General features: G+C 42.6%; 1 protein-coding gene across 3 annotated transcripts in view; it reads right to left on the bottom strand.

The window, feature by feature from the left end:
• Window positions 1-2,359: 2,359 nt before the first annotated feature.
• PRKCQ (protein kinase C theta) overlaps window positions 2,360-13,944 on the bottom strand; it is a 152,168-nt gene continuing 140,583 nt past the window's right edge. For all 3 annotated transcript variants that reach the window (XM_057544212.1, XM_057544213.1, XM_007167435.3), the window contains 2 exons: window positions 5,601-5,729; window positions 2,360-3,362 (listed from right to left, as the gene is read on the bottom strand). In XM_057544212.1, the coding sequence (XP_057400195.1) occupies window positions 3,207-3,362; window positions 5,601-5,729 (285 nt within the window). In that variant the 3' untranslated portion in view covers window positions 2,360-3,206. The remainder of the gene's footprint in view (window positions 3,363-5,600; window positions 5,730-13,944) is intronic.

The raw sequence follows: 13,944 nt of genomic DNA, 5'->3' as shown, positions 1-13,944 counted from the left end.
GGGAGCACAGGTGAGTGAAAGGCAGAGATGAAAGGCGATGGTAGAGAGGTTGTCTGGGGACAAGATGGGGTGCCCTGGATGGGGTTCGCCAGGGAAGATTACACAGCGTTTTGAACATGAGGGTGTGGGATAATAACCTTGATTTCTGAAGATAATATTTTTATATTTCATAAATAGTAAAAATTATTTTAAGCTAGAGATATTTGAGATTCAATAGATGCAGAGAGAGGCCTTCCTGGAGCTTTCTTTATCTAACTAAAAGCAGACACTTAAGAGAAATAAGGACCACCATGAATTCCTTCTTTGGGGTGGGTGTGATCCCAGGAGTGAGGCTAAGAGTAAACCTACTTCCATAAATCTCCATTTTGGGGCAGTTTTTGGCCCTGAAGAAAACAAGACAGGAAGACCACTCATACCTATGTGGACAAACATTATCACAAACTTTCTTGTCTCCTGAAACCCTTATTTGCTCTTTGTGTTGGAGCCTTTTCTTTTTCCTCTCTTTCCTTTGGTAAGTTAGCTATTTAAGCCCCAAATTCTAACCACTCCTTTGAGTGCCTCATCCCGTGTATGCATGTTGCATGTGTAGATAAAAGCATGCTTCTCTTGCTCATCGGTATTTTGTTAATTTAATTCACAGGCCCTCAGGTACTGAATCTAAGAGGTAGAGGAAAAGTTATTCACACTCTACAGTTTATATGTTGTATATGTGAATTAAAATGGAGAAGGAGACTTAAGATGGGGACACTGGTTCATCAGCTATTAAATAATCCATGCACGATTAGCAGGAGAGAAAGTAGAGATAAGTATATAGTTTGGAGAAGTTGCAGAGGCAGAATCATAAGAATTTGGTAAGAGAGAGAGGGAGGTTAGAAAGGGGGAAGGGATAGTCAACAAGGACTCTGTGGTTCTAAGCCTGGATGACCAGGTCCACGATGGTGCTGTTAATAGAATGAGGGACTACAAGAGAGACAAAGATCATAAGTGAACAGGATGAGTTAGTGGAACCTGTGTGAAGCCTGGCAGAGAGGCTAGAACTAGGGATGAGGATTGAGATTGTCTGAACTGCGTGTTCTTGAAGGCATGGCGTGGGAGGAGAAAACCAAGGAAAAGTGAAAGCAAGGAGGGAAGAGGGGACTTGGAGGTGATTTGGGGAAGGAGGGAACGGGGCCAGCCGGGGGTGGGGTGGGGGGGTCGGTAATCAAAGGTGGAGGGGATCAAAGAGCAAAGGGCTGTGTCAGAACATCCGAGGGGCCGAGATCAAAAAGAGGGTCTTTCCCTGTATAAAAAGCTGCAGAGGGGTAGATGAGGATCTAGAACATTCCACATGAACTGCCAAGAGGGCGTCCTTGGGGGAAGCAGTGTCAGGAGAGAAGTTGGAGGGAAGAGGGGACTTGGAGGTGATTTGGGGAAGGAGGGAACGGGGCCAGCCGGGGGTGGGGTGGGGGGGTCGGTAATCAAAGGTGGAGGGGATCAAAGAGCAAAGGGCTGTGTCAGAACATCCGAGGGGCCGAGATCAAAGAGAGGGTCTTTCCTTGTATAAAAAGCTGCAGAGGGGTAGATGAGGATCTAGAACATTCCACATGAACTGCCAAGAGGGCGTCCTTGGGGGAAGCAGTGTCAGGAGAGAAGTTGGAGGGCAGAGCTGAGTTCGGGGGTTGGAGATCACTCCTTCAAGAATCTTGTGGGGGGAAGAGCATCCCAAGTACTGGGAGCAGGAAGTGCAAAGGCCCTGAGGCAGAACGGTGTCAGGGTGGTGGGGAAACCACTATGACTGAAGCCAGTTGAGCAAAGTTGAGAGTAGGAGGCTAAAGACCTCATCCTGCAGGTCCTTTGAAGGCTGTGTAGGGAATCTGGAATAAAGTATGTTGGAAAATGAGTGGAAAAAAAAAAAAAAAGAAATCTTGTGGGGAAGGAAAAGAGGAATATAATACTAATAACTTAAAGGTTATCTGAGTTTCTCTCCTGTTGGGGATTCTTAATGATTCTCAAAATTTAAAACATTAACTCAATGCTAGCTACATTTTGCTGATAACCAAAACAGAACCAAGTTCGGGGCAGGGGGGAGGGGCAAGTAGGGAATTAAACTATGAAGAGGCATCTTGCTTTCTTTTTTTTATTCCATTTTTACATATCCACCTCTTTGTCATGAAGTCACAACATTTTATCAAAATATACACACAGCACAGATATTTTAAACATGGATAGCTAGAATTCTTATTAAATAAGATTGCTGCAAATAGCATGCATGGGTCTTTATCTTGAAGGATGTCTCTCTCAAGAGACTTAGGAGTCATCAAATCATCAGTAATGGTATAATAAAGGGATGGGTTATCTTTTCTCTAGAAGAATTACGCACTTCTTTTTTTTTTTTTTTTGCCTGTTCTAATGTGAGGATGGTAATGAGAAACTGCCACTGATACTGAAATCAACTGAGAATGGATGGATGGAAAGGTTTTATTGGCAGGAGTAAAATGACTCTATCTTTATTGGACTCTAAATTTAATTTCTACGTTGACAAGATAACCAGAGTAGGGGTCTAGTAAACATTGCACATGGATGACACGAACTTCCCCCACTTTCCTCTTGCCCGTGAATTTCATGGCTAAATCAGAATGAATGAATTTGTAAGTCTCAAGTTACAAGCTATGTTTATTATGAAGAATTTCCCATAAGAACCTATTCAGGGCTTCCCGTACCCCCTACCCTTTACACTCGCCCAGGTGTGAACAGAATAAAATGGGTTTAGTGGTTACTTGTCTGCGGCCGAGTGGACGCCAGTGCTATGCCAGGCAACGTGCAGTTTCAGTCTTGAGAGGTCTGGACTCTGCTCCTTGAGTCAACACGTATGTCACTGATCAGCAATTGGTGCCCAGGTGAAGAGCCATAACTTAGAGTGGAATTAAGTTTTCAAATCTTTCACAGTGCAGAGAGCCATCTTCAAGTAAATAACTACAGTGAGGAAGGACCTAACTTCAAGAGTGGCTGTGAGAGATGACAGGGGAGAATCCAAAGGGCATCGTCATTAGTGAAGCAGAGCTGGTTTCTGCTACAGATGCAAAGTCGGTGAGGAGCTCAAAGGGCTCAGCCTTTACTGTTGAGTGTTTCTTTTCTTTTCCAAGTTGAAAAGGAACCCAAGAAGTGTCTCGGGTTGAACCAGTTCACAGAGAGAAGGCAAATCCCTTCGTGTGTCTGGAGAGGCGAGTTCAGGATATCAGCTTCTCCATCCCTGGATTCATGAAGGAAAAGTTCCGGAACATGTTCTGGTCCATGCTGTTGATCAGCGCTCTGTCTGCAAATGACAGCCGGGGCTTCTCATTTAAGAATTCTTTGTCGAAATTGCTGCAGTCGTACGGTGATTTCTTGACCAGAGTTTAAGGGGTGGGGAGAAAAAGAGAGAAAAATCAGCCACTGAATTCCTGATTCATTCAAGATATGGCTTTTGCCATCTAGGCTATAATCTGCGTATGAAAAGGCTGGCGTCTGCCAATAAACGAAAGTAATACTGATAGATGATTGTATAGGGCCTTTGTTGAACACTTCTAAGATCCTGACTCATCAGCGTATTTAATTACAGCGTAGTGTAATTAAATTCGTATACAGGAATTCCATGATGTGTACATTCAAATAACTTTACATGAAGGAGGACTGGCAACCTTTGAAAAAGTGGTAAGCCCCAATTTGACCTCTGTCCTTTTAGTCTACAGGGGACAGTCGGGGGGGGCGGGGCGGGGGGAGTGGTAGGTGGAGGTGGGAGCAGAGGGGCCGGAGGATTGGAGAAGTTTTGCAGATTATATATCCCGGTTCTTCTATCAATATCCTTCACTACCACTGGTTCCCCTACCCACATGAATTTTATTCTTTTATTTTTAAAATTTTTACTGGAGTATAATTGATTTACAATGTTGTGTTAGTTTCAGGTGTACAGCAAAGTGAATCAGTCATACATATACATGTATCCACTCTTTTTTAGATTCCTAATAAGGACCTACTGTACGGCACACAGAACTCTACTCAGTACTCTGTAATGGCCTATATGGGAAAAGAATCCCACATTAATTTTATTATTAAACATCTTGGACTGTCTTCCAGAGACAACACAGATTGGGATGAGCTCCCTTCTGGTCACCTGGTCCACTGGTGCCCATGACAAAAAAAGAGACCTATTTATAAATACTGTTCAGTATGGTGTACACTTCAGCTTTCTAAGATTAAAAGCAACCATAATCAAATGTCACCCTTATGTGAGCGTGACTAAGATCCAGGCCCATCCCACCCTCAAGGGGGCCCCTGAGCTGCTGAGGCCAATGGTCTGTGGTCTCTGCCTACAAATAGCCACTCAGACCATGGGTGAGGGAAATTCCTTCCTACGGGAGGAGTCGGGAATTGTCCCATAGGGAAAGCACAGCTGAAACGTCTGCTTTTTATGTGGAAAATATCTAGTCCATTGTAGTCTACCATGGAAGCTGAGACATGAATGACATTGTTCTGATGAGCTGGAAAAAGGCAAAAATTCATCATATCATAAACATATTATTAACCCATGTAGTAGAAATGGTGCTGTTACAAATAATAAGAGTGCTAGAGGCCAGCCGGTAGGACCCTTGGAACATCTCCAGAGCTTAGGACAAATGTTGACCATAAGTAACTCTTCCTGCCCTGGGGGCACAGTGCTGCTTCTGGCTACCCACTGGCACGACTAATACCAGAAGATACTTTCTGGAGTGAACGCTCTGCTTTGAAATTCACAAGCCTGTGCCACCTCTGTGCGAAGATAGTTCATGTCTACCCAGGTCATTGCTACCTTGTTCCCAGAATCGCCAGGAAAGGGTAAAGCTGGCAAATCCACCACTTTGCTGTACTCCTTAAAAAATTATTATTTACTCTTTAAGTTGTGGTAAAATGTACATAACACAAAAATGACCATTCTAACCATTTTAAGTGTACAGTTTAGGGGCATGAAGCACATTCACGTGTTGGGCCATCCATCTCCAGAACGTTTTTCATCTCATCTTTGCTTCATTTTTATGGTGACCCAGGAAGTTCTGCCTTTTCTCGGGGAGGTTGGTGACTCTTGCTGGTGGGTATATACATGGGAATTTAGAGACCTGTCTTTTTCTAAGTATCAGTTTACTTCTTAAGTGAAAAAACACCTACCAATTACCATTAGGGTCTGCAGTTATATGAACAGATGACAAATGTCAGAGAAACTTTCATAAATATCACAGAAAACATGGATCCAAAACTCCTGTCAAAGGATGCAGGGTTTATGCTCAGGTTTGGGTCATGCAGACTGTGACCCTGAAGCCTGGACACACCCTGTGCAAAGCTCCACATGGCATCTGAGGGTCATCCCCACATATACATGTTCAGTCTAAGGCAGGTACACGTGGTGATCCGTTCTTCACACAAATACATTTGATCACACAGGTTAAATTCTGCCAGTGAGTAACATCCCCTCCCCGCCAGCCCAACAACCTGATTAAAGAAGACTTTCTTCCAAGAACTGCGGAGGGTGGGTGGGAAGTCGAGGCCCCAGCAGCCTGGGTGTGATGTGAGGACTGTGCTGGCAGGACCACAGGGCCCCGGAGGATCCTTACCACTTTAGGCCTGAACGGAGGGTCAATCTCCTTCCTTTCCAGCTCTTCCCAATTGATCTCCCGAAACAAGGGGTGCTGGCGGATGTCTCCCCTCACCCCCAGGCGCTTTTCAGGTTCTCTTACGAAGAGCTGAAAGGGAGCAGAAGGGGAGCAGTTACTTCTCAAGGGATGAACCAGGCCCCTGGGAGGCAGGTGCACTTCTTAGCGTGGGAGCCAGGACTGCATGCACTTGACTCCACTAAGAGAAGGGCCCAGCTTTTGCCACCTGATTTCCGAACCTTCTTTTTCTACCAACCACCATAAACTATCGACCCAAGTCAAACCAGCAGCAACAAGTCTACTGAATATTCCAGAGTCTGGGCTTTGCTCTAGAAGTGCAATGTTTTGAGTTATCTAGACCTGGACTGAAATCAGCTTTGCCCTGTGTTGTTATTCATGGGACCTGGCAAGTTACAGAGTCAGTTTCCTCATCAGTAAGGTGAGGGAAGTATCCTCCTCACAGGGCTGTTTTGTGGGTTAAAACAACAACAATACACACACACACACGCACACACAGAGGTGTGTGCTAATTCCTGGTCTGTAGAACCCAACAGCAGAAAGTAAGTGACCAATGTGTTTGTTGTTTGGTTTACTGTCCATCGATCAAGTTTGATTTCTTTAAAAGCTGCTTTCTTAGGATTACAGTCTTGCTCTAAAGAAAAGCTCACTTCAGGTGTGACATAAACTAGCCCCTGACAGTCAGCTTTGTACTTTGTAAGGCATCTGAGTATCTGGAATCACTCTTCACTCCTGCAAACCTGCTGGACACTAATACTTTATTCATATCATCTTTAATCATCTCTGACCCATTACATATGTATTTCGTCTTTGTGCTCTCCCCTCTCCTATTACTTCCCCCCATGAGGTCAAAATGAACATTGGCCAGGACAGGAAAGAAACCTGGAAACTCTTCAAACTTAAATAAAACATGTCAAGGGCTTTAAGTAAGTAGAAGAGTCCTAGAATAGTCTCAGGTCCTGGGGGTCTGGAGTAGTTACCTCTTCTCTTACATCAGCTAGACGTTTATGTATCAAATAACTGCTTATTACAGGGTATCATACGGAGACTCTGAGTCTTGAAAACAGAATCCAAGTCAAGTGCAGTGATTTTCCATGAAGTTCTGGCAGGACTGGACCTCCACTTGCATCTACATTGCAGGAACCTCTTGCTTATACCTCTTATAAGAAGAGTCAGTCTTACGTGTAGTCAAGATCTTCAAAAGCTCTAGTCTGTAATCACTAACTAACTAATTAACTACCATGCTGTAGCAAAGTGGAGATATTTTCTTTCTTTTTTTAATTAGGAGACTCCTCTTAAAGCCCAAATGAGACCTCATGCAGCCACCTAGTATATCCAAGTGGTAAATTGTTGGAATGGCCCCAGCTTCCTCTCCCCTTTTTCATATGAAGGCCACTGAGGCCCCTCTGTGGAAACTTAGGGTTCCAAAGCACCCCATTAGAAAATCACTGCATAGTGGATATAACATGAGACTGTCATTCAAGAGGCTTACTACCGACATGGCCTGGGGCAAGTTTTCTGAGTCTCAGTTCCCTCACCCGTAAAATGAAGGGTTAGACAAGGTGGTCCTTATGTCCCGTGAGTCCTAACATCCCCTGAACCCCTAGGCCAGTCTTCCAGGCTCCCTGCAATGCTGACACTCGTCCTCTGATTTCACTGTGACCTTCTCTTCCATCTGGACACATCTACTCATTGAATACGCATCTGCCTTTCCTACCTCTGCCCTTCACCAATGACATTTCCGTCTTGCCAGGGTTTCCCTCTCCCCACATCCACTCCCATTTCTTCCTCTTCCTCTTTAAATCCTGACTCACCTGTCAGGATTCAGCTTACACCCCCTCTTCTCTGTGAAGCTTTGATTACCTCCACCCACGGTGAGCTCGCTCTCCTCGTCAAGTCATATTCACATAGTTGGTTACATCACTCATCCCACCCAATGTCCCTTGAGAGTCAGGTCTTGTGCTAGAGGCCTCATCGAGACCATCTTGACTTTAAAGGCAGATTCTAAGAGCAGAAAGCTTTTAGAAACCGAGGCTCAGAGTAGCTAAGTAACTTGCTCAAGACCACAGGTCTAGCCAGCAGTAGAGCCTAAATGATGAGCAACCCCTTCCTACTTCTGGTTTTGGATGGTCTTGACTCTGTGGTCCATAGAACACCTCCCTTCCATTAAAGGAAATTAGCACACTGTGTGTGTGTGTGTGTGTGTGTGTGTGTGTGTGTGTGTGTGTGTATTTAAAGACTGTCTTTCTTGCTGTAGTGTAAGCTCTGGAAGGCAGATATCATTTATGTTTCTGTTTCTTACAGAATCCAGCCCAGTGCCATGTACAAAGCAGACACTCAATAAATGTTTGTTGAATACATGAGTAAGCTGTCTTTCCACTTTTTTTCCAGATTATGTGTCTTAAAGTCTCTGTCTTCTGTTAGTCTCTTGGTTTCAGCATATAGAACAGCCTAGAGAAAAGTTCACAGTAAAGCACACTTTCCTATAGACTCAGACACCAGCAAGAGTCAAGAGAGGGAAAAGCAGATCGATGCTTTCAGGAGAAGAGGGAATAAGTGACTTGCCCCCCATCCCTTCCCTTGAAATGATCCTGATAAATGATCGACTTCCACTTCTTAAGGACATTTTGATGAAGCAAGGTTAGAGAGAAGGTGTGAGTGCCCCATGAACAAGCCAAAACCCAGCCTCGTGTTGTTATAATTAAATGCTTCAGGGAATCGGGTTTGAAGTAACTGCCTTAGGCCAAATGTGCACATGCTAGGTTTCCTGTTAGTTTTCCCCAGTAACATGTGGCATTTGTTCCAAGAGGATCATGAAAAAGAGCCTCCTGAGCCTGGTATATGTACCTGTGAAATTAAAAAAAAATTTTTTTTAAGATAAAATGTATAATGAGTAGATAGTATGATCTCCAGCTTCGAGACTCAAAATCCTTTCCTGTTTTGCACAGATGAGTGAATTATCTTCTCTGCCCTGCAGCCGATCACCCCCCACCCTGGTCCTGAAGATGCTTGTTGACCTTATGGGAGGTCATCGTCTCTGCCACCGGGAGCTGCACCGAAGAAATAAATGTTCATGAAAGAAAGACTTGATTTTGTCCATAAAAGCTGTCAGAAGTGTGGTTTACACTTACAGGAAAAAGCACATCTCTGACATAAATGGCCAGGATGCAGCTGGAGTTTGTTTAAATTTATTCGGCTATCTGGGCAAGAAAGCAGTGCTGGGCTGCTGGGGATGGACCCCCGCTCCCCCCGGGCTCAGCGCCTGCCACTGGAATCTCCCTCCCTCTTTAGTCCCTCTTCAGATGGCTCTTTCTACAAAAGGGAGAGGTATTTTTGTTTGTGATCATTCGTTTTCCATCATTTTCCAAACAAATGGACAGGACATCCTGGATGAATAAATGAAGAAAGGGGCGTGTCTTTGACAATAGTCAACTGGACAGCAGTATCCCAGCTGTAATTCTTTAAAAAAAGTTTTTAAAAAATGTTATTCAATTTTTAAAGGTTACTTTCCATTTATAGTTATTACAAAATATTGGCCATATTCCCCGTGCTGTACAATACATCCTTGAGTCTATCTTATACCAATAGTTTGTGTCTCCCACTCCCTCACCCCCTCCCCACTGGTAACCAGTAGTCTGTTCTTTATATCTGTGACTCTGCTTCTTTTTTGTTATATTCAATACTTTTTTGTAATTTTAAGATTCCACATATAAGTGATATCATACAGTATTTGTCTTTCTCTGTCTGACTTACTTCACTTAGCATAATGCCCTCCAAGTCCATCCATGTTGTTGCAAATGGCAAAATTTCATTCTTTTGCATGGCTGAGTAGTATTCCATTGTGCATGTGCATGTGTGTGTGTGTGTGTATGTGTATATAAAATATATATATAATCTTGTTTATCATTCATCTATTGATGGACACTTAGGTTGCTTCCATGTCTTGGCTATTGTAAATAGTGCTGCTATGAACACTGGTGTGCATGTATCTTCTTGAATTCGTGTTTTCGGTTTTTTTTTCGGATATATACCCAGGAGTGGAACTGCTGGCTCATATAGTAGTTCTATTTTTCGTTTTTTGAGAAACCTCCATACTGTTTTCCACAGTGGCTGCACCCATTTACATTCCCACCAACAGTATACTAGGGTTCCTTTTTCTCCACATGTTCACCAACGTTTGTTATTTGTGTTCTTTTTTTTTTTTTTTAAAGAAATTCATGTTCTTTCTTTCTTTCTTTCTTTCTTTCTTTATTTATTTATTTATGACTGTGTTGAGTCTTCGTTTCTGTGCGAGGGCTTTCTCTAGTTGCGGCAAGCGGGGGCCACTCTTCATCGCGGTGCACGGGCCTCTCACTATCGTGGCCTCTCTCGTTGCGGAGCACAGGCTCCAGACGCGCAGGCTCAGTAACTGTGGCTCACGGGCCCAGCTGCTCCGCGGCATGTGGGATCCTCCCGGACCAGGGCTCGAACCCGTGTCCCCTGCATTGGCAGGCAGACTCTCAACCACTGCGCCACCAGGGAAGCCCTTGTGTTCTTTTTGATGATGGCCATTCTGACAGGTGTGAGGTGATATCTCATTGTGGTTTTGATTTGCAGTTCCTTGATTAGTTTGATTTGCAGTTCCTTGATTAGCACATTCTTTGAATGTGCTTGTTGGCCATCCTCATTTCCTCTTTGCAAAATGTCTTCTGCCCATTTTTTTAATCGGGTTGGTTCTTTTTTTTTTGGTTTTGTTTTGTTGTTTTTGATGTTAAGTTGTATGAGCTGTTTATACATGCTGGATATTAATCTCTCATTGGTCATACAACTTGCAAACATCTTCTCCCATTCGGTAGGCCATCATTTCGTTTTGTCGACTGTTTCCTCTCCAGCTGTAATTCTTGACAGAGCACAGCCTCTCGTGATGTGCATGTGTTCAGCGCACTACGTGCATCCATGCCCTTTGAGGGCTAAAGAGGTTGAAGTCTGGTACTGACACCACTGCCGTTACAGAGGCCACTGAATACTCTTTGCTTAGTGTTTCCAGAGGACCCGTTACTTCTGGCTTTCAGAACATTATGTAAAATTCCCTAGAGGAGGTTTCTCTAGAAATGATAGGTCACCTTTGATTTTTGCAGAAAAGGGAGCTCAGGGCTGTGGGAGCTGTTGGATTAAAATCAGAGCACAAGAGGCACAGGGGCAGCTAGAAGCCAGTCTCACAACCAGCACGTTGCCGGGTGGCCATGAATTTTTATCAGCCCAGCTCCTGGAAAACAGACAGCTGTCTTCTTCATGGACAAGAACAGAGAATTTTAACTCACAGGAGAAAGAATAAGCCCAGACTCTTCCACGTGGGTTTAAAACCTCTTTCACCAGCGAGTCCTTTTTCTTCACCTTCTTTATCCTTAACTGTCTTGGTCTCTACTCTAGTCACCAAATTCACTTTCTACTCTCACAGCAAATCTTCTTCCTGCCACTGAAACTGCAGCTGACTGTCTCTCTCTCTCTTTTTTTGCTTTTTTTGTATTTGCTGGAATTTAGCCTTAGATTTAGTTTTGTTTTTCAACTTTTTATTTTGAAATAATTATAGTGTCTCAGTCAGCTTGGGCTGAGACTGGGAGGCTTAAAGAGCACACATTTATTTCTCATGGTTCTGGGGGCGGGAAGTCCAAGATCAAGGTGCTGACACGGTCAATTTCTGGTGAGACGTCTCTCCCCGGCTTGTAGATGGCCGTCTTCTTGCTGAGTGCTCACATAGCCTTTTCCTTTTTATTTATTTATTTATTTATTTATTTTTATGTTTATTTATTTACTTATTTGTTTTCTTATTAGTCATCCATTTTATACACATCAGTGTATACATGTCAATCCCAATCTCCCAATTCATCACACCTGCCCCCCGCGGCTTCCCCCCCTTGGTGTCCATACGTTTGTTCTCTACATCTGTGTTTCTTTTTCTGCCCTGCAAACCAGTTCATCTGTACCATTTTCTAGGTTCCACATATATGCGTTAAAATACGATATTTGTTTTTCTCTTTCTGACTTATTGCACTCTGTATGACAGTCTCTAGATCCATCCACGTCTCTACAAATGACCCAATTCCGTTCCTTTTTATGCCTGAGTAATATTCCATTGTATATTTGTACCACATCTTCTTTATCCATTGGTCTGTCGATGGGCATTTAGGTTGCTTCCATGAACTGGCTATTGTAAATAGTGCTGCAGTGAACACTGGGGTGCATGTGTCTTTTTGAATTATGGTTTTCTCAGGGTATGTGCCCAGTAGTGAGATTGCTGGGTCGTATGGTAGTTCTATTTTTAGTACTTTAAGGAACCTCCATACTGTTCTCCATAGTGGCTGTATCAATTTACATTCCCACCAACAGTGCAAGAGGGTTCCCTTTTCTCCACACCCTCTCCAGCATTTGTTGTATGTAGATTTTCTGATGATGCCCATTCTAACTGGTGTGAGGTGATACCTCATTGTAGTTTTGATTTGCATTTCTCTAATAATTAGTGATGTTGAGCAGCTTTTCATGTGCTTCTTGGCCATCTGTATGTCTTCTTTGGAGAAATGTCTATTTAGGTCTTCTGCCCATTTTTGGATTGGGTTGTTTGTTTTTTTAATATTGAGCTGCATGAGCTGTTTATATATTTTGGAGATGAATCCTTTGTCCGTTGATTCGTTTGCAAATATTTTCTCCCATCCTGAGGGCTGTCTTTTTGTCTTGTTTATGGTTTCCTTTGCTGTGCAAAAGCTTTTAAGTTTCATTAGGTCCCATTTGTTTATTTTTGTTCTTATTTCCATTACTCTAGGAGGTAGATCAAAAAATATCTTGCTGTGATTTATGTCAAAGAGTGTTCTTCCTATGTTTTCCTCTAAGAGTTTTGTAGTGTCCGGTCTTACATTTAGGTCTCTAATCCATTTTGAGTTTATTTTTGTGTATGGTGTTAGGGAGTGTTCTAATTTCATTCTCTTACATGTAGCTGTCCAGTTTTCCCAGCACCACTTATTGAAGAGACTGTCTTTTCTCCACTGTATATCCTTGCCTCCTTTGTCATAGATTAGTTGACCATATGTGTGTGGGTTTATCTCTGGGCTTTCTATCCTGTTCCATTGATCTGTATTTCTGTTTTTGTGCCAGTACCATATTGTCTTGATTACTGCAGAATTTTGTATTCTGCAACTTTACCAAATTCATTGATTAGTTCTAGTAGTTTTCTGGTAGCATCTTTAGGATTCTCTATGTATAGTATCATGTCATTTGCAAACAGTGACAGTTTTACTTCTTCTTTTCCAATTTGTATTCCTTTTATTTCTTTTGCTTCTCTGATTGCCGTGGCTAGGACTTCCAAAACTATGCTGAATAATAGTGGTAAGAGTGGACATCCTTGTCTTGTTCCTGATCTTAGAGGAAATGCTTTCAGTTTTTCACCATTGAGAATGATGTTTGCTGTGGGTTTGTCGTATATGGCCTTTATTATGTTGAGGTAGGTTCCCTCTATGCCCACTTTCTGGAGAGTTTTTATCATACACAGGTATTGAATTTTGTCAAAAGCTTTTTCTGCATCTATTGAGATGATCATATAGTTTCTATTCTTTAATTTGTTAATATGGTGTATCACATTGATTGATTTGCGTATATTGAAGAATCCTTGCATCCCTGGGATAAATCCCACTTGATCATGGTGTATGATCCTTTTAATGTGCTGTTGGATTCTGTTTGCTAGTATTTTGTTGAGGATTTTTGCATCTGTATTCATCAGTGATACTGGTCTGTAATTTTCTTTTTTTGTAGTATCTTTGTCTGGTTTTGGTATCAGGGTGATGGTGGCCTCATAGAATGAGTTTGGGAGTGTTCCTTCCTCTGCAATTTTTTGGAAGAGTTTGAGAAGGATGGGTGTTAGCTCTTCTCTAAATGTTTGATAGAATTCACCTGTGAAGCCATCTGGTCCTGGACTTTTGTTTGTTGGAATATTTTAAATCACAGTTTCAATTTCATTACTTGTGATTGGTCTGTTCATATTTTCTGTTTCTTCCTGGTTCAGTTGGAAGGTTATAGCTTTCTAAGAATTTGTCCATTTCTTCCAGGTTGTCCATTTTATTGGCAGAGTTGCTTGTAGTAGTCTCTTAGGATGCTTTGTATTTCTGCAGTGTCTGTTGTAACTTCTCCTTTTTCATTTCTGATTTTATTGATTTGAGTCCTCTCCCTCTTTTTCTTGATGAGTCTGGCTAATGGTTTATCAATTTTGTTTATCGTCTCAAAGAACCAGCTGTTAGTTTTATTGATCTTTGCTATTGTTTTC

Source organism: Balaenoptera acutorostrata, chromosome 3, assembly GCF_949987535.1.
Source record: "Balaenoptera acutorostrata chromosome 3, mBalAcu1.1, whole genome shotgun sequence".
Taxonomy (NCBI): Eukaryota; Metazoa; Chordata; class Mammalia; order Artiodactyla; family Balaenopteridae; genus Balaenoptera; species Balaenoptera acutorostrata.
Note: the sequence above shows the minus strand (reverse complement) of the source record. Positions and strands in the feature narration are given on the sequence as shown.